Raw genomic sequence first — 19,825 nt, 5'->3', positions numbered from 1 at the left:
AACCTGGAGATAGGCCAGTCAGGTTCCTACCCCATAAAAGACTTGATAGCAATATGATCCAATGTTTTCGATGTGGGGGTTTGGGCCATATTGCTGCTAATTGTTCGCTTACCACTGAACCTATGCAATGTGATACTGCTTATGTCAATCGCAGACTGTATTTCTTTGCTCAGCCAGCCTGTACTGCTGACCGATAGGCAGAGACAGAAAAGCAAATGAGTATAGTCACTATAGAAAGCAACCGAGTAGAGGCTCTGTTAGATTCTGGTAGCCTGGTTACACTTATGAGAGCTGAACTGGCATAAGGGAAAAACTGTTGGTGTGACCTGCATACATGGGGATACTCTGTATTATGGTACTGCAGAAGTAAATATAGAAACACAGTGTGGTTCAGCTATAGTCTCTGTGGGTTTGGTGCATTGCTTGATGTATGATGCAATATTGGGGAGAGACTTTGCTCACTTCTGGATGTTGTGGGAAAGCCAATTTGTTACAGAAGTAAATAAGCCCAACCCATTTGAGAAGGTTACTGATGCAGTAGCAGGGGGAGTTTCTTCAGAGTCTGAGTTGTTCCCTTTTTCTAGCATGATTGGTGAACCAGAGAATGCTGAGAATGATGGTGGTTCACCAAGTGTTGTATCTCCCACTGAGATGGGAAGTGTTGTTGAGCCAGTTGATCATCTGCCTGATCTTGAAGTCAGAAAAGAAATCTTTGCCGTGGAGCAGTTAACGGACCCTACTCTGGTAAAAGCCAGGGAGAACATAAAAGTGACTTGATGGTATATCAGGTGACTAAGAAAGGGGAAGTTGTTGTGGAACAAGTAATAGTTCCAAAGGCATATAGAAGAACAGTGTTAGACCTCGCTCATGGTCACATAACTGAAGGTCACCTAGGAGTAGAAAAAAACACTGAGCGAATTCTACAGAGGTTTTTCTGGCCTGGAGTCCATAAAGAGGTTTCTGATTATTGTGCATCCTGCCCTGAATGTCAATATCATGCTCCAAGGCCACATTTTAAAAGTCCCCTTGTTCCATCAACCATTATTGAGGTTCCGTTTGAAAGAATAGCGAAGGATTTGGTTGGACCCTTAATGAAATCTGCCCGGGGCCATCAATATATTCTGGTGATAATGGATTACACTACCAGGTACCCGGAAGCGATACCATTGCGCAATACATCTACAAAGACCATTGCTAGAGACCTAGTTCAAGTCTTTAGTAGGTTGGGAATACCTAAGGAAATCCTGACTGACATTTATGTAAAAAATCATGAAAGTTATGCCGCCTGTTTAAAATTGATCAGTTAAGAACCTCTGTATATGATCCCCAGACCGATGGGTTAGTGGAGAGGTTTAATAAAACTTTAAAACACATGCTAAGTAAAGTAGTGGACAAAGGCCCTCATTCAGAGCCGTACGCTCTGACCAGAGCGCACGCTCTGAATGAGGGCCGGGCTCCATTTTCATGGAGCGTCCTCCTGGACGCTCGTATAGCTGTGGGTCACCACCCACAGGCTATACGAGCGTGCTTTGTGATGGCCGCGATGGTCGAGACCATCGCGACCATCGAAATTGCGAGCCGGAGCCTGCGGTTGAGGTTTTCAACCGCAAGCTCCGGAGTGATTTTGGCTCTATCAGAGCCAAAATCACTCCCACTGACATCACTAGTGATGTCAGTGGGCCGGCTTCTGACGGGAGGCATTCCCGTGGGAACGCCCCCGTCAGGGAGGCACGCCCCCGGCACGCCCACCAACATTGACAGCACGCCCCCTTTGATCGGACACAACGAGCGAAGGACTTTCCTTCGCTCGTCGCGTCTGGCGCATGCGCACGACGGAGCTCCCTCCGTCGTGCGCATGCTCAGTGCATAACATCGACCCACTTGCGAGCGGACAGCCGCTCGCGAGTGGGTCTGAATCAGGCCCAAAGATGGTAGAGATTGGGATTACTTGTTACCTTATTTGTTGTTGTCTATAAGAGCGCTTCCCCAGTCCTCTACCGGATTTTCACCTTTTGATTTATTGTACGGGAGGCACCCAAGGGGATTACTTGCCATTGCCAAAGAGACATGGGAGGAGCAGTCTAGTTCATATAAAACCGTTACTAAGCATGTGTCCCAAATGCAGGAAAGAATTGCTGCAGTGGTGCCGATAGTGAGAGAGCACTTGGAACAGGCCCAACAGGCACAGCAACGGGTGTACAACCGCAATGCTCAGTTATGCGTCTTTGCTCCCGGCGACAGAGTGTTGGTGTTGGTTCCCACAGTAGAAAATAAACTTTTGGCTAAGTGGCAAGGGCCCTTTGAAATTCTAGAAAAAGTGGGGGAGGTTAACTATAAAGTTTACCTGTCACGATTGGTGTTTGTGAGTTACCTGTCTCAGGTGATGAGAGGGATTCAACGGAGACCAGCATGACTGGAACCACAGATGAGTTGAATAGCTCTATTGCAAGACTTATGTGGCAGTGAGAACCGCCTTTGGTGATAAATGACAGGAACTTAAAACCAGTAGAAACTTGAGAGGAACCGGACCGGAACCAGCAGGAAGACTTGCTGAGTTGAATTGGAAAACTTGGGCTCTGACTCCGGACTGGAGTAACGTGGATTGAACTGAAGAACTTGGCTTTGACTCTGGACTGGAATAACGTGGATTGAACTGAAGAACTTGGAACTTGACTCTGGACTGGAATAACGTTACAATGGCTGAAGGGAAATCAGGTAATGCTGAGACGAGGGCTAAACAGGGTAATCAGGAAATGCTGTGACAAAGGCTGGAACTCAGGTGCAGGCTGGATTGGGTAATTGGGAATAACAGGTTCAGGAAGGAATGGGTAGGTCTGGGAGTTCAGGTTCATGGAGGGTGTGGGTAGGTAGAAGGAGCAGGAGTTGATCCACAGCAGGAAGCAAGGCAGGGTAACACGGTGCAGGTTTGCAGGGTGCCAGGGACCAACCAGGAGTAGGGCAAGCAGCAAGACACAAGACTAAGGTCAGAAGCACAGGAACTCACTTTGCTGATGCTGAAACGCACGAGTTGCACTGGCCTGGGGACTAGCAGGATTGCCAGGTATAGCTGTATTAGGTTTTCTGGATGCACCGGGGGTTGCTGTAGCAGGTTTTCTGGATGCACCAGGGGTTGTTGTAGCAGGTTTTCTGGATTGCACCAGTGGTTGCTGTAGCAGGTTTTCTGGATTGCACCAGGGGTTGCTGTAGCAGGTTTTAGGGGTACACTAGAATACAGAAACAGCACGAACCATACACCACGGAAGTAACAAGATGTTCAGGCCCAGAATGCTATCAAGGGAGGATATATATAACCTGGGTTATATAACCTGGGTCTGGCAGCAATTGGAGGATAAGGACAGGTGGTCTGGCAGTAGCATTCTGAGTGGTGGAAGGCACAACATGCAGAGGGAGTATTCATCTCTGCAGCACTACAGAACTACACCTGTGATTCCAATCAGGGCTAGCAGTGTTCACAGACATGAAAGGACCCAGGTGAAATAATCGCTGTGGAAGGAATGCATAGAGAAGTGCTGCAGCAGCATGATCAGAACAAGTCCTCCAAGCAAATTACACATACAGATCCATGGAGACAGCTGGCAGTGGTAAGTCAACAGGCAATAGGTGAAAACTAGACATGGTCGTGACATTACCAGTATGGGAAAAGAAAGTCAGAACAGATATACCATGTAAATCTTATAAAACCTTCGAAGGATAGAGCAGCTCTGTCAGCCGTCCAAAGCCCTCCAGTAAACCCAGGGCCATTGGTTCCCGAAGTGACAATAGCTAAAACCCTATTGGCCATTCAACAGCAGGAAGTTAAGGAATTTCTTGTCAGAAATAGGGTTTTGTTTTCAGACATTACCGGGAAAAAACCACAGTCATTAAACATGACATAGTCACTGACCCACGGGTTAAGATTAACTAAAAGGCCTACAGATTACCAGAAGCCCAAAGAGAATCAGTGTCTAAAGAAATTTTTAAAATGTTGGAATTGGGCGTAATTGAAGAATCGCATAGTGAGTGGTCAAGTCAAAATTGTGCTTATTCCAAAGCCAGATGGCAGTGTGCGTTTCTGCAATGATTTCCGAAAGTTGAACAGTGTGTCAAAGTTCGATGCCTATCCAATGCCTAGGGTGGATGAACTAATTGAAAGACTAGGAACAGCCAGGGACTTAACCACTCTAGACTTAACAAAAGGGTATTGGCAAGTACTGTTAACTGAGAATGCCAAAGAAAAGACAGCTTTCTCTATACCGGAAGGGTTATTCCAATACAAGATGTTGCCATTTGGGTTACATGGGGCACCTGCTATCTTTCAAAGGATGATGGATAGAATTCTAAGGCCCCATAGACAGTATGCTGCTGCTTATCTAGATGATGTAATCATTCATAGTCATGATTGGCAGTCTCACTTGCCCAGAGTACAAGTAGTGTTGGACTCCATCTATAAGGCAGGATTGACAGCCAACCCAAAAAAACGTTGCCTAGGGATGGAAGAAGTAAAGTATCTTGGATACACCATTGGCAGAGGTTTGATAAAGCCCCAGCTTAATAAAATTGAGGCAATACAAAACTGGCCACAACCCCTAAAAAAGAAGCAGGTGAGAGCATTCTTAGGTATCACTGGGTATTATAGAAGATTTAATCCCAATTTTGCCGCCATTGCAGTCCCACTGACAGACCTTACCAAAGGCAAACAGAACGTTATGGTTAAATGGTGTCCTGATGCAGAAAATGCTCTTCAGGAGTTAAAAATAGCACTGTGCACCCAACCAGTTCTGATGACTCCTGAGTTTGACAGGGAGTTTGTTGTTCAAACTGATGCATCAGATGTAGGCATAGGAGCGGTCCTCTCCCAGAGCAAAGAAGGGGAAGAACACCCTATTTTTTACTTAAGCCGAAAATTGAATGTACATGAGAGAAACTATGCTACGGTCGAGAAAGAAGCGCTGGCCATAAAATGGGCATTAGAAACTCTCAGGTACTACTTGATGAGAAGGAAATTCAGGTTGATCACTGACCTTACCCCTTTGAAATGGATGTCAGAGAACAAAGAGAGCAATGGGAGAATAACGAGGTGGTTCTTGGCATTACAAAACTTTAAGTATACAGTAGAACAGGAAGCCAGCTGGCCAATGCAGATGCTTTGTTGCGTGTTCATTGTTTGGGGGCTGCAGTTGTTCCACCCCACAGGTCAAAATAAAGGGGGGGGATATGTGATAAAGCACTGGAGAAGTTGTGGATGGCATATATGTGTATCCCAGATTTCGGACATATGTGTTTTAAACCCCCAGGAAAAGTCTGTTCTGCCAAACAGATTAGAGTGTCGGCTTTTGGCAAAAGCCGGATAACGGGTCCTGGGGGTGTGGATGTGAGAAGAGAAGGGAGGGCTCCATCCACAGGCTGTTCCAGGTGTTGGGCCATTCAGTCTGAGAGCAGACTGATTAGTAGTTGCACCTGGAAGTGGCTCATATAAGCTGGAGCAAGGTTTGGTTCATTGTCTCATATACACCTGGGGTGAACAGACAGTGAGGTTTGTTCAGAGACACTGATATACTGGAAAGTGCTGTGTTTGTGTTTAAGTTTTGTGGTGAGGCAGTAGGCCCTGCCACTTTGAGAGAGGGAGTAATTTATGTAGTAGTGTAGTTAGGATTTATTTTTATGTTTTGGTTTACTATTTATATTGCACAATAAAAACTGGTTCCGACCAGCTTTCACAAACTGGACTGGTGGGCTGTTCCTGGCTGCTGTGTGTTAGGAGGTGTCCATCTACCCCAGTAGAGGGACCCCTACCCCGATCGTATCACTATATATATATATATATATATATATATATGCACACACACACACAGTATATGCCTTGTCTGTATAAAGTGCAATCTGATCTATGGTTATTAAAATATATTAAAAGTGAACAGGGTTGCTCAAGCTGTCACAATCCAAGGAACAATCTACTGCCATAAAAAGGAAATGTATTGATGTTATGAGTCTGCAGGGTTAATAGTAGAGGATTTCCCTTAATCTTAAATAACTGGAGGTCCTGAATGTGCATGTTTAATTGATGTCACCCCCTCCACTTCACTCCCCTGAAATAGGATATGTTTACACTCACAACTGCCTGGAAAGAAAAAAAAAGTTCCTTTTTTTCTGACAGAGAACAGCACTTTGTACTGATAGAGATTACCTAGCTTGGACTATCCCCAGCCAGCTGTACCATTGCAAGAAGCATATGGAGGGGGGTGTAAGAGAATGATTCCTATACAGTAAGAAATTTCTATAACGTACTGGAGATTCTGCAAAGAGCAATCATACCGGCTCCACAATGATAAATATAAGTTCAGCCCACAGGACAACTGCCTCAAATATGTATAGTGATGATTCACAGTGCGTTTGTAAGGTGCAAGAGCTACTCTGAGAAAAGAGACATCTACAGTGTAGAATGTCTTACATAAGGAAAATACATTACTATTGTTAAGCTGGGTACACACTATATGATGTGATGTAAAGATGCGATGCATCCATACATTGCACGCACCATACGCACTACACAATCTGGTGTACGAGAGCGCAATATGCGTCACATGCTGCATGTAACAGCACCGTGCTGTTCATTTCTTCTCATCTGCTGTGCAGAACAGCAGATAGGATGATGCGATTAACAACCGTCGTATACGATCAGGCATATACATTATACGATCTATACGATATATCGCTCCTATCCGCGTCGGAACGATACATTGTATAGTGTGTGCCCACTTTAGTCATGTGGTTGCTTGAGAATTCACTTCTCTTTCAAAATGGTAGCCAAGAAAAAACAACACAGCTTGATTTTAAACTTCACCATTGTAATACTTCAGGCAGCAATTAGCAGATCACCTTTTCCACACTATACGTAGTGTTAAGCTGGCCATACACAGTGCGATATGCACTGTGCAACGCGATGGGGGATCCGACGTCCTACATATCGGGCGGTCCCCACACACGGTGCGATCAGGTGGCTGAAAGCCCGATAATACGGCTCCCCCCTCCCCCACCCGCATAGTGGTGCATGTGATTGCACATCACATCCCCAGATCGACTGAATCTGCAGTAAGATCTAGGGGTGCGATGTACGACCCCACGGGTGCGCGCAATATCCAATAACATGCCCATATGCGGTACGACAGAGCAGCCAAATCATACCAATCCGTCGGATTGCCTGCTTTATCACACCATGTATGGGCACCTTTAGAGGAATTAACAATGGAGAACAAATTCATTCAGACACAGGTGGCCAGCAAATATTAACCTTTACAACTGATTGCCTACTCTCTCCCAACTCCTGCTGTCTGAAATAACTGCCTGCATGTCATTGGGCTGCCCCTGACCCTTAAGCAGCTGCGACAAAAGTATATGGAAGAATAATATGTTATAATTCCAAGGATGTGAACAGGAATTGAACCTCTGTGCCAATGAACTTCTACTACAGCAGCAAAATAAACACTCTGTGAGGAAGAGAACACAGAACTCATTGTTGTGTTTCTCAATCATCATTCTAGTACAGATTCCTTAGCTGTCAAGGGTTAACACTTTGTGTACCTGCAGGTAGCTAGTAAGGGTTAATAAATAATGCTGGATACAATGTGCCAGTTATACCCTCTGTCAGAGAGTGCATTGGTGTATTCCATAACTGTGCACAGTTCACTAAAGGTGTGTTCCTTCCAACAAATGGGAGTGTACTGATTGTGTATCTGTGTAAGTGTGAGACTCTCTACCCTCCCCATTCTGCATTTGTCTCTCCTGGGAGGTCATAATTCCCTGAGGATCTTAGTGCCAGGGGCCGCAGAAGAAACCTTGGGGTGCCATGAGGAAGTCATCCTACACAGGTAAGGGGGCACCTTTACCTTATCAAAAATAACCTGGGCTCAATCATTAGAAATTGCATTGTCACATAAATACTAATTTGCTATGTTCATTCATGAAGCCACATTGTATGCACATAACATAGGATATTAAGAGTTTATATAATTACTATTTTGTGTTTATCAGTGATAACAAACTTTCTTGTGTGAAAACGAAAGCAAAAAGAAGAAAACCACTGAAATATGTACAATGGCATGCAGTGCCTGGCACTCGTGCTGTCAAACCTCTCAAACACAGCGAAGTGCAAGAATTAAATCTTTGTATCAGAAAACTCAGTGAAAGAAATACCACTTATGGGCATTACCCTTTTTTGCACTAATACCACAGATTTATGTGACTTCACAGCTATTTGTCATGTAATTACTGAGCATAATGACAGAGCCTGGAGAAAGGGAAAAGGGAATTTGACACATACTGTATTCAGCAACATGCAGTAGGGAAGTTATGGGGTTAGTAAAACTAAAGGTCAGTTGTAAGCACTATATAAAAAAATAGCTTTGTGAAACAATCCTTAGGCAGCAATGGAATATATAAGTAAGAGGTGAAATTATTTTAAGTATCTTCAACATTTTAATTTTCAGATATACTCAACTGTAAAGCGCAGCAGAATATGCTGGCACTATATAATTAACTGTTAATAGATATATAAAACCCATTAATGTAAATACATTGTTCAGTGTCAACCAGACATTCCACTGCAAACCTATGAAAAATGCAGTATAACATGCCCCCTCCGCTACACTCTAGTGCCCCTCCCACATGTTTAGGACAATGCTCTAATGGGATCTGATACAGATCAGAGCTGAGACTGCAGTCATCTTTTTGCTGTGCCATTACTGGCTCTGTATCAGGTATGAATACATCAATCTGCAAGTAACTATGCAAAATCGTGAGTCACTGGGCTTAATTCAGAGGTGGACGCAATGCTGATGTTTGCACAGTTGTCCAATGTATTTTGTACTGCACATGTCTCTGAGTTGCACTGTGCTTGGGGCCCGATGGTTACTGCTAGGGGACACAGGGCCTGCTTCAGCTTCAGACGGAATAGCTAAGTTGCTTGCAAGCAGTTTAGCTATTCTGTCTATGCTGATTGGGTAATGCAGCAGGAGGCATTACGCCTCCTGCTCCATTACGTATCTGAGCTGCATTGTGAAACACAGCATCGGATACTTTGTAGGACATCGGCCGGCTAAGGTGACCGATGGGGTCACGCAGCCGGTCGCCGTAATTGAGATGAAGAAGCCAGGAAATCTCCATCAGCCGATGGAAATTCTGGCTTCTTCCCTCCCCCGCAACGGCGGCGATACGCCACCGTTTCAGGAAATGGAGGGCATCGCCACCCCCTTCCCGCCCACAAAGGACAGCAGACTTTCAATCACTGACAGTCTGCTGCCAGTCTTCGAGCATGTTAGCAGGTCCCATTCTGCACACTCGCAGAATGGGTCCTGCGTCTGTGCAGATTCGTGAACATCGGAAATCTGCTGAATCAGGCCCACAGAACAAATTTTGTTGCAGAAAGGGGCAATTTCAGGGGGCGTTCCTGGGAGGTAACAGAGGGATGGCTAGTAAGACACAAACATGTCGCATCCAGGGACTGTGGCCCTCATTCAGAGTCGATCGCTAGATCCAAGCGGTCGCTCTGAATGAGGGCGGCCGCTTGTGGTGTGAAGTGCGGCCTCCTGGTCGCTAGCTAAGCTGTGGGTTACCACCCACAGCTCTAGCGAACGACCAGGTTGATGGTCGCGATGGTCAGGACCAACGCGAACTTCGGGGCTTGCGACGAGACCCAAAGGTTGGGTCTCGGCAAGCGCAAGCCCCAGGGAGCTTCCTGCTCTGATCGAGCAGGAAGCTCCCCACTGAAATCATTGCTGATATCAGTGTAGCCGCCCCCAAACGGCAAGCGTTCCTTCGGGAATGCCTCCGTTTGGCCGGGCACACCCCCCCTGCCCGCCTCCCAAACGGGGCGAGCTGTCAATCACCATCGACAGCTCGCCCCCTTTGGTGCGAGACCCATAGCGACAGAGCGCCCGCGCTAGCCGGGTCTCGCGCATGCGCACGTCAAAGCCGGCTCCGACGTGTGAATGCCCAGTGGGCAAACATCGACCCGGTTGTGAGCGATCAGTGCTTGCGACCGGGTCTGAATAAGGCCCTGTGTCTTTTTCCGCATTTGCACTGGCACCGGCTGCCATTTTCAGACAGTCATTTTGATGGTGTGACGGATGTGTGACCGATGGTGCAACTTTTTATGCAAAGTGCCGGCTAATTAGCGCCACAGCCGGAGGGCGTCTCTGTACAAATTCTGGCTGCGGCATTAGCATAAAGATGCATTCGTGATTGCACTTGCAGTCACTTTTGAATCAGGCCCATTGTGTCTGTTTATTACCACCTTCCTAACTTGGCAACCTGCTGAGAAGGTGTGAAAGACATTCTAGTGGTCATATTATATACAGTATAAATTAATATATATTTTTTTCTCATTATTATTAGCTAAGCTAATAAGAAAGGTCTACAGTCGCAGATATATAAATCAGGTGTAAAGCCAGTGAGTTTAATAGTCAATTGACGTTCATCTAGCCTCAATTCGCCATTCAGCGCAATACGCCTGGGGTGAGTGAGCCACCCGGTCCTGTGAGACTCTGCTAGCAACGGGCGTATTTTTTTCCTGAAAATGGGTCGGAATGCCATACGACTAGGATGCACAATGAGACTGTGCTGATTAGTTTGATATGTGACACTTGTATATCTGTGTGCAACTGGAACTGAAAACAGAACTTGGTATGGAAAGAAGCTGCGGCTGTTGCATCGTAGCACTTTAAATACTAATTGAAATACTAAATCTGGGTACACATTGACAGATATATTGGCCGATCAATTGATCGGTCAATATATATGCTGTCCATCGGCCAGTGTGTACTAGTGATATGTCTGAGAACGACATTGTTCACAGACATATCGTGTCTAGTGTGCTGCAGAGCCGATGGCAGATATATCTCCAGATATATCTGGCCATCGGCCAGTGTGTACGGGCGGTCTGCTGACCGCCCATACAGATGCAGCGGTGGCTGCGGGGAGGGGGCGGACAAGACCCCAGCTGCCGGTACCCGTGGCCAGAAGCAGATGATGGCCGTTCAGTGTGTATGAATGACCATCATCTTCAAACATATCTGCAGATCACTCGATCTGCAGATATATCTGTATAGGTTGTACCCAGCATAAGTCACAGATATACTAGTGTCACATATCAAATTACTTTCTGATGGTGAATTTATTTAACTATGGAGGTGCGTCAATGATGATTATCACCCAAAAAAATAGGCATAAAAAATATAATATCCTTAAACACATTATCAATACATGAATAAAAAATAACCACCAATAAATAAAATGTATTATATATTGAAGAAATAAGAAACACCTGTGGTCGTCAACAAAGGTGATAACACACTGTTTTCAGGACAGGATCTTTATGAATTGGCACTCAAATAAAATGTATTATCATCAATATAGTACAATGTTCCTGAGGTTATAAAATGGTTACAAAATTCCACTGTGTAGAAAATTCAATTGGTGAATAACCATCCAGAGCATTCGCCCTTAGCGTAAAGCAATAGTCTCAAGCCCAACAACAGATGACTTTAGCTTGAAAAGGGCTGTAACTTGTGTGTATAATATTGCCTCTGATGGCTCTGCCCGGGACTAGATAGAGTAAGCTGACAGGGCAGAGAAGTTACTCACCAATCTTGCAGAGTGTTATCACCTTTGGTGATGACCACAGGTGTTTCTTATTTCTTCAATATATCATACATTTTATTTACTGGTTATTTTTATTCATGAATTAATAAATGTGTTTAAGTATATTATACATTCCATAGACAAAAAACCTTACGGTTTCACATGTCCCATTAAGGCTGCTTACACATTATCTGAAAATTCACAAAACCTATTGATTTTCTGCCACTCAAACTTCAAAAAGCAATGAAATTACGATCATTAAGGCTGTTCCTTGCGCAATACAGATATGGTATGCCATCACACCCTGTGGTTAACTGCAGATTCAGCACTCTCAAAGAATGAGATTGCTGTCACTCACAAAATGGTGGAGCTGCTAATTCACAGAATTGTGTGCTCATTGGAATACACACATGCAATCTATGCAACTGAGGTTTGAGCAGTCATGTGGCTCCCACATCCCACTCAGTGCCCAAAATCTTGCAATTTGATCACCAAAACAATCTCACTGGCTTCCAACATCCTTCTCACTGCATACATTTATCTAATTTAGAATACACGTTCAGCTCCCTTATGTTTAAAACTATCATACTCTGTCTATGCATGTACACTTTCTTCCCCTATATGCCTCCATGCTGTTATATATTCCCCAAATCCTACTGCTGTGTGGTCTCCCAACTGTGATAGTCTGTGTTCCCTCATCCGCAACAATGTTTTTCCCCAGCCGCACCTCCCTGCATCCGTGCCTTCTCCACAGTCACGTTGCTGTCTTTCGCTCATCTGTAGCGCTCTTTCTTCCTCCATCTGCACGACTCTGGTCCCCCAACCGTGCAACTCTGTCTCCCCCCACCACCCACACCACTCTGTCTTCCTCCCCATCCACACCAATCTGTCTTCCCCAATCCCTACTGCTGTGTGGTCTCTGAACTATGGTAGTCTCTGTTCTCTCATCCGCACCAATCTGTCTTTCTCCATCTGCACCGCCCTGCATCCGTGCCACTCTTTTTCCTTCTGCACAACTGCCTTTCCCTAAGATACGCCACTGTCTTCCTTTCCTCTGTGGCACTCTTTCTTCCTCCATCTGCACCACTCTGTCCCCCCCAACTGTGCAACTCTGTCTCCTCCCCCCACCCGCACTACTCTGTCTTCCTACCCATCCACACTAATCTGTCTTCCCCAATCCCTACTGTTGTGTGTTCTCCTATTTGTGCTAGTCTGTATTCCCTTATCCACACCAATCTGTCTTTACCCATCTTCACTGCTCTTTCTTCCCATGTCCATGCCACTCTTACCCCATCCACGTCGCTGTCCCCATAAACCGTGCCACTGTTTCCCCCTATCCGCACCACTGTTTTCCACCCATCTGCATTACTTTGGTTACCCCCCCCTGTGTACTGCTTAACCTTCCCTCCTCTACACGCCTTTGTGTCTCACTTATCCATGCTGCTGTCTCCTCCCCCCATCCACACCACTTTTATCCCATCTGCACAGCTCTATTTTCTGCTTTGACCTCAGTTGCATAGACTGCATGTGTGTATTCCAATGAGCACACAATTCTGTGAATTAGCAGCTCCACCATTTTGTGAGTGACAGCAATCTCATTCTGTGAGAGTGCTGAATCTGCAGTTAACCACAGGGTGTGATGGAATACCATATATGTATTGCGCAAGGAACACATCCATTAAGGCGTCAGCCTTAATGATCATAATTTCATTGCCTTTTGAAGTTTGAGTGGCAGAAAATCAATAGGTTTTGTGAATTTTCAGATCATATCTAAGCAGCCTTAATGGGACATGTGAAACCGTAAGGTTTTTTGTCTATGGAATTTCATCGCTTTTTTAAAATGTATTAACTATCAGGGTTTGGAGCAAACCGGGCCACCTGCAGGGGAGACGGGCAACAAAATGGTACACTAACGCAAGTGGAAGAGGGGACAGCATTCAGGAGGTTGGTTTAGGAGGTGAAGCGTGCGAGACGGCTGCAGGCGTGTGGGGTAGCGGCAGCAGTGGTGGTGCAGAGCAGTGGCAGCAGTGCAGTGCAAAGGGGGCATCAGTGGGAGACAGAGGGCTCACTGGTAGTGCATAGGGGTCCCCCGTATTAAGCACAACCAGCACCAGGCTTTTCAGAACCAGTCCTGGTTGCCAAAAAGGGGGACATATGATGTAGGGGTCCCCCATATTTAGCGCAACCAGCACAGGGCTCTGAGCCGGTCCTGGTTCTGGAAATACAGGGGGGAAAATTCGTAGGGTCCCCCTGTATTTACCAGAACCAACATTGGACTCCTAGCAGGGGGGGTTGATGCCACAGCCAGGGGAGCCCTTTCACCGGGCCCCCCAGCTGCAGCATCACCCCTGACCGCTAGTCAGCCCAGGCCGGGGATCCCTGGGGAGTTAGGAACCCCCCCAATAAAGGGGTCCCCCTCCTCAGGGCACCCCAGGCCCAGGCTGATAGCCAGAGGCTATCCCCAGCACCCCTGGGCGGTGAGTGCTTTGTTGATTATGTAAAGTGTGGTGCATATGAAAATATAAATATTGTCTTTTGCAGTAGTACTACAGGTCCCAGCAGGCATCCCCGCATAATGGTACTTGGAGAACCACAAGTACCAGCAGGCGGGGCATTAAGGGCCTGCTGGCACCTATAGTACCCCTGCAAAAGAAATATTAAAATAATAAAACAGACACCGTTTTTTCAAGTATTTTATTTGCCGCACCTTCACCTGTGGGGCGCCGGCCTTTAAGTTCTTTTACATGGCTGCCCCCCCCCCTTGGACTTCTACGGCGTCTTCACCTGGAGCACGGCGGCCATTAAGCTCTTTTGCGAGGCCGCCACCCATCCAGGGCTTCCGTGGTGTCTTCATGCTTCCGCTGGTCTCTCCAGCTCCCCGGCCAACGACTGAATGGACGGGGCCTCGCACTGGCTATATTTAAGCCAGCAAAGGGGGTGGGGCGATGACGTCGCGAACCGTGATTGGCTCACGGTGGCCATCTTTGAATTTCAAAAATGGTGCTGAGGTGCCATTTTTGAAAAGAACAGCTCATTGGCTGAGCGGCGGAAGGCTCGCCAATGAGCGCTCCGCACCGGGATTTCTGTACTGAAATCCCGGGCTGAGCTGTCATTCAGGTAGTAATGTTCTTAGAGAACACTACTAATGTGCGAGGGTCCGGGTATCTCGTTTTTTTTTTTTTTCCAAGACCCTGGATTGTGTGAAGAGGACCTGATCCACACATAGGATTAGGTAGTATGGAATTTTTATTACAGGTACTCCTCATTGGATTACCTACTGGAGAAGAGGACAGATTGGCTTCAGGGATACTAGGTGAGTATGTGAGATAGTGTGTGCATGTGTAGCGTTCCCGCTAGGCTGTTTTAGCGGGGCGCGGCGCCCTGCCCTCCTTCTGGAGGGCAAAAAGCACCCTGCCCTCCAGGAGGAGGGCAAAAAGCGCCCTGCCCTCACAGCCTGCGGGAGCCGTTCTCACCCGCGGGACGCAGTGTCCCGCGGGTGGAGAAACATGCGGTGACCCGGGCACCACCGGAGAATAGACGCCGGGCGCATGCGCCCGGCATCTATTCTCCCTGTCTGCAGGGCTTGGGGGCTGCCCGGCGTGTCCGTAAGTGCCGGGCACGCCCCCAAGAGTGACGAATAGGGGACGCGTCTTATAGACACGCCCCCTTTTCCGATGACCACGCCCCCTTCTCGGTCGCACGGGCATGCCCTCTCTAGCTCCGGCGCCCTGCCTCCCGCCGGAGCTAGAGGGAACACTACATGTGTGAGTACATGTGTGTGTGTGTGTGCATGTATGTTTTAATAAAAATTTACTTTTCTATGGTGTGTTGTCTGTTTTTTTAATATTGCTTCTGCTGTGGAACTAAAAGTATCAGCAATCCCATAATGCCCCGCATGCTGATATTTTTGGTTCTCCAAGTACCAGCATGCGGGGGAGACTTGCTGGGACCTGTAGTTCCACAGCAAAAGACAATATTTATATTTTCATATGCACCACACTTTACATAATCAACCCAGCACCCACCGCCCATGGGTGCTGGGGATAGACCTGGGCTATCAGCCTGGGGTGCCCTGAGGAGGTGGACCCCTTTATTTTTGGGGGTTCCCAACTCCCCAGGGATCCCCGGGCTGGGCTGACTAGCGGTCAGGGGTGATGCTGCGGCTGGGGGGCCCAATGACAGAGCTCCCCTGGTTGTGGCATCACCCCCCCCCCGCTAGAAGCAGTCCGGTGCTGGTTCTGGTAAATACAGGAGGACCCTACACATTTTTTCCCCCTGCATTTCCAGAACCAGGACCGGCTCAGAGCCCTATGCTGGTTGCGCTAAATAGGAGGGACCCCTACGTCATTTGTTCCCCATATTTTGGCAACCAGGACTGGTTCTGAAAAGCCTGGTGCTGGTTGTGCTTAATACGCGGGACCCCTATGTCATTTGTCCCCTGTATTTAGCACAACCAGTACTGGGGCTCCAATGCCCGGTGCTGGTTGTTTTCTGGGGGGCGGGGCCACGCCAGTTTTTTTTTATTAAACACAGAAGCAGGTATTATGGATCTACCAGAGACTGCATTCTGTGTGCTGCTACCTCCCCCAGGTCCTAACGCCTGCCCCACCGCCATCTGCACTGCCGCCCGCACCGCCACCGCTAAAGCCCACTACTGTCCCCGGGTTCTGGCCGCAGCTAACGCCCGCTACCCCCTCTGCCTTTCTGCCGGCTCCGGCTGCAGCTAACGCCAGCTTCTTTCCCCCGAGCCCACCACCGCTAAAGCCCGCAAATGACGGCTATCTTTGTGCACCCAAGTGAAGCCACAGTTATTACACCTGCTGAAGGCTCCTACTGCGGCTGTGCAACAAGTTGAAAAGTACTATCTCTTCAATGGCGCATTCTTGTTTAAATACTGTAACTCTCTAATTTACCTGAACCCCAAAAGCAAGTACCCTGGCACAATAGCTGCCTAATAAAACAAACCCCAAATCTAAATTCCACCCCTACCCTGAGTTTTGCCTTCCCAAAAAAAACCCATAGACTACAGCAGAACAATGTTCCTAATTGAGAATGTCAGAAGTTGGAGCTTTAAATTATTCCCAAATCCTAATTTTTAATGTTTATGCCCTGAAATTTGGCTTGCAGCACCGAGCGACAGTTCTACCTGGCCATACCAAATTTCAGATCTGTACCTCTAATAGCTTTTGAGGTGTAGTCCCTTGAACACCCTGCCTCCCCCCCTTCCGGAATTCTCTATGGAGAAATCCGTTTTTTTAGATGCTGCCTTCATATAAGGGCACGACTGTGCCCTTATAGTATTTATTTTTATGCCTGTTTTTTTTCAGTGATAATCATCATAGATGCACCCCCATGGTTGAATAATTTCACCATCAAAAAATGATTGTGCTAATGTAGTAATCCAGTTTACTTATTGGGGAGCAGCAAGTACACTGATTGATATTATTTATAAGGTTAACATCTTAAGATAAACTGCACCTAATGTGTACATATCAAATTAATCAGCACAGTCTCCCGATGCATCCTAGTGGGATCGCATTGCGACAGACGCATTTTCGGCAAAAAAGAAACCCAACGCTAGCAGAGTCTCACGGGACCTGGCGGGCCAGAAGTGGCTGTTTGGCACGACTGCAGCAAAGGCGAGTGAGGACATTTGTATAATGTGACTGCACAGTATGATGAATACGCTTTAAATGAAATATGATATTCATCTGGATCACATAAATTAAATGGAAAACAAAGCAGCTCTAATTTTCAGGAATGTAAATAAGGGATAAACTCATACTAGCCAACTCGTGGCATCGGCATAGGTGGGCGGTGTGGGGGAGGCACGATCGTGACACCGCCCCCCCTCCCATTATACAGTGCCAATATTACAGGCATTGTAAAGCGGGGTGGCGTGAATCACGTCATCTGCCTCCCCATACAGACCATTACTGAGCAAGTGTGGGCAGCTGTTTTGGGGGGGGGGGGGCAGCTACAGGGTGGTGCAGGCAGGTGGCAGCCAGCTCCGGGAGACTTGCCTAAGCTTCCGGGCGGCCGGGAGCTCCATCTGATTTTTGGGAGCCTCCGGTCCTTTTCGGGAGAGTAGGGAAGTATGGATAAACTACTTGTAAAACAGAAACATATTAAAGTTTCCCAGGAGGGCAAATCAAACATTACCAAAGTTCCTGCATAGTCACACAGTGGTCAGCATTGCTTCCTCACAGCACTGGGGTCATGGATTAAATTTTGACCATGGCTCTAACCTGTGTGGAGTTTGTATAGTCTACCTGTGTTTGTGTGGGTTTCTGTCAGGTGCTCTGTTTTCAGACATACTTGTAGGTTAACCTATGTGCACCCCAATGCATATTAAAAATTATAATGATAATGGGGTCAAATTCTGAGCAATATTAGCTCAATTTAGGGCATTGTTGCCAGCGTTCCAGTGCAATTACAGTAGCACATCACATGCTTTGCCAAAAATTCACCCCTAACTGAACTGTCCTAATAGTATGTGAACCTAGAGATGCATCTTACTTTATTTTATTTTCATTTGTAATTTTGGGCATTAATACAAAGATTAAAAAAAACAGTTTTGTACGCGTAACTAACTACCGCAGAATAGTTTAGGAAAAATCAATTAAGTTACTCAATGTTAAGATACATTAATCAGTATAGGTAGATTTGGGGTTAGATCATACTTGACAACTTTCTGGCTGCCCGCTCTGGAGAGGGCAACCAGCTCCGGCAGACTTGCCTACTCTTTCAGGCGGCCAGGAGCACCACCTATTATCGGAAGCCTCCCGGCTGTTGTGCGTGAGTAGGCAAGTATGCATTAGATGTGACGAATTAAATGAGTGTATTGTATGCAGATAGCAAATAACACCCTGATTATATAAATACATTACATGTGGCTGATCTAGTAGCAGATATTATTCTATGGTGTATACAGTAACAAAGCTTAGATAGTACCTGCCTTACATAATAAGCAGGATGTATAGTAGACTTTACAGGGTATGAATTTCCACATACTGACTTTGCATGACAAAGCCTATTGGATTCAAAATAAATATTTATTGTATACACTGCCCAGTGCATATAGCTTGCAATAGCCTTCACCTGCAGAGGGACTTTGATAAATAGGCAAAATCCATAAATTCTGAGAAAATGACTTGTTTTAGCAGGCATTATATAGCTTGCAATAGCCTTCACCTGCAGAGAGACTTTGATGAATAGGCAAAAGCCCTAAATCCTGAGAAAATTACTTGTTTTAACAGGATTTAGGGTTTTTCCCCTTGATAAATAGACCTCTGTATCTGTAAGGATTTAACCAAAATGCTTAATGAAGAAGTTACCTTATACTAAGGACGTTGCAGCTTTTGGAGCTTTGAATGCATTTGGGTCCAAATTTGCAGATGTAAATGTATTCACTAATTCAGCGCAATTGTGTGCATATGCAAATCTGCAAAACTTGCTTACAGATCTGCAGCAGTAGCATACAGTATGCATCAGGTTTACGTCATACATACATCAGATACACATTAATAGCACAACAATTGATTGCCTTTTTAGTTTGAATATAATTAAAAAAAAAACACCTCTGGAATACAGGTTTCTCTCTCCTTCTCATATAACATATGCACAGGCAAAGAAAAAAGCATCTATCAACTTCTTTGGTATGTAGCTAGTGATGGCAATTGTTATCATCATCTTTGAGTATTTGCATCTAAACAAGTCCTTCTTATATATTAATGACAATTGACTTCTTCCCCTTAAATCCAAATAAATATATAAGGTGTTCGTACCGTACTCACATTACAGTGCTACGGTAACCTCTTATAAAGGTATCTTTAACAGTAGAATCTTGTCACCAGTGAGTGTGTTATCCTATAGTAGATTTCACCATCATTCAGTGCAAAAAGATGAAGCGTGAGGAAGTGCGCATACCCCAACTCACACTGCACAGTAGGTACATATTTACATAAAGGTTTCTTTTGGATCTGGCAGTCCCCGTTCCTTAATGTAAACCCAAATGTTTCCTCCTTACATATCGGTAGGTAACATAAAGTGGGATGGAAACTCTCCGTCACAAATAATCCAACAAATTTATTTTACATACAAAACATACAGGTACTGGGTAATCAATGAGCAAGGAGTAAAGATGGAATAATAGCAATAACCTGAGGTGGATGGTAGGTCCGGACTAGTC

General features: G+C 46.0%; 1 protein-coding gene across 1 annotated transcript in view; it reads left to right on the top strand.

The window, feature by feature from the left end:
• The first annotated feature begins 7,787 nt into the window (after positions 1-7,787).
• SEPTIN9 (septin 9) overlaps positions 7,788-19,825 on the top strand; it is a 293,528-nt gene continuing 281,490 nt past the window's right edge. The window contains exon 1 of the mRNA XM_088458788.1: positions 7,788-7,865. Coding sequence (XP_088314914.1) covers positions 7,844-7,865 — 22 coding nt within the window. The 5' untranslated portion in view covers positions 7,788-7,843. The remainder of the gene's footprint in view (positions 7,866-19,825) is intronic.

This window comes from Taudactylus pleione, unplaced genomic scaffold (assembly GCF_031769625.1).
Source record: "Taudactylus pleione unplaced genomic scaffold, aTauple2 ptg000851l, whole genome shotgun sequence".
In the NCBI taxonomy this organism is placed as follows: Eukaryota; Metazoa; Chordata; class Amphibia; order Anura; family Myobatrachidae; genus Taudactylus; species Taudactylus pleione.
This window is presented reverse-complemented; position numbering and strand designations above follow the sequence as displayed.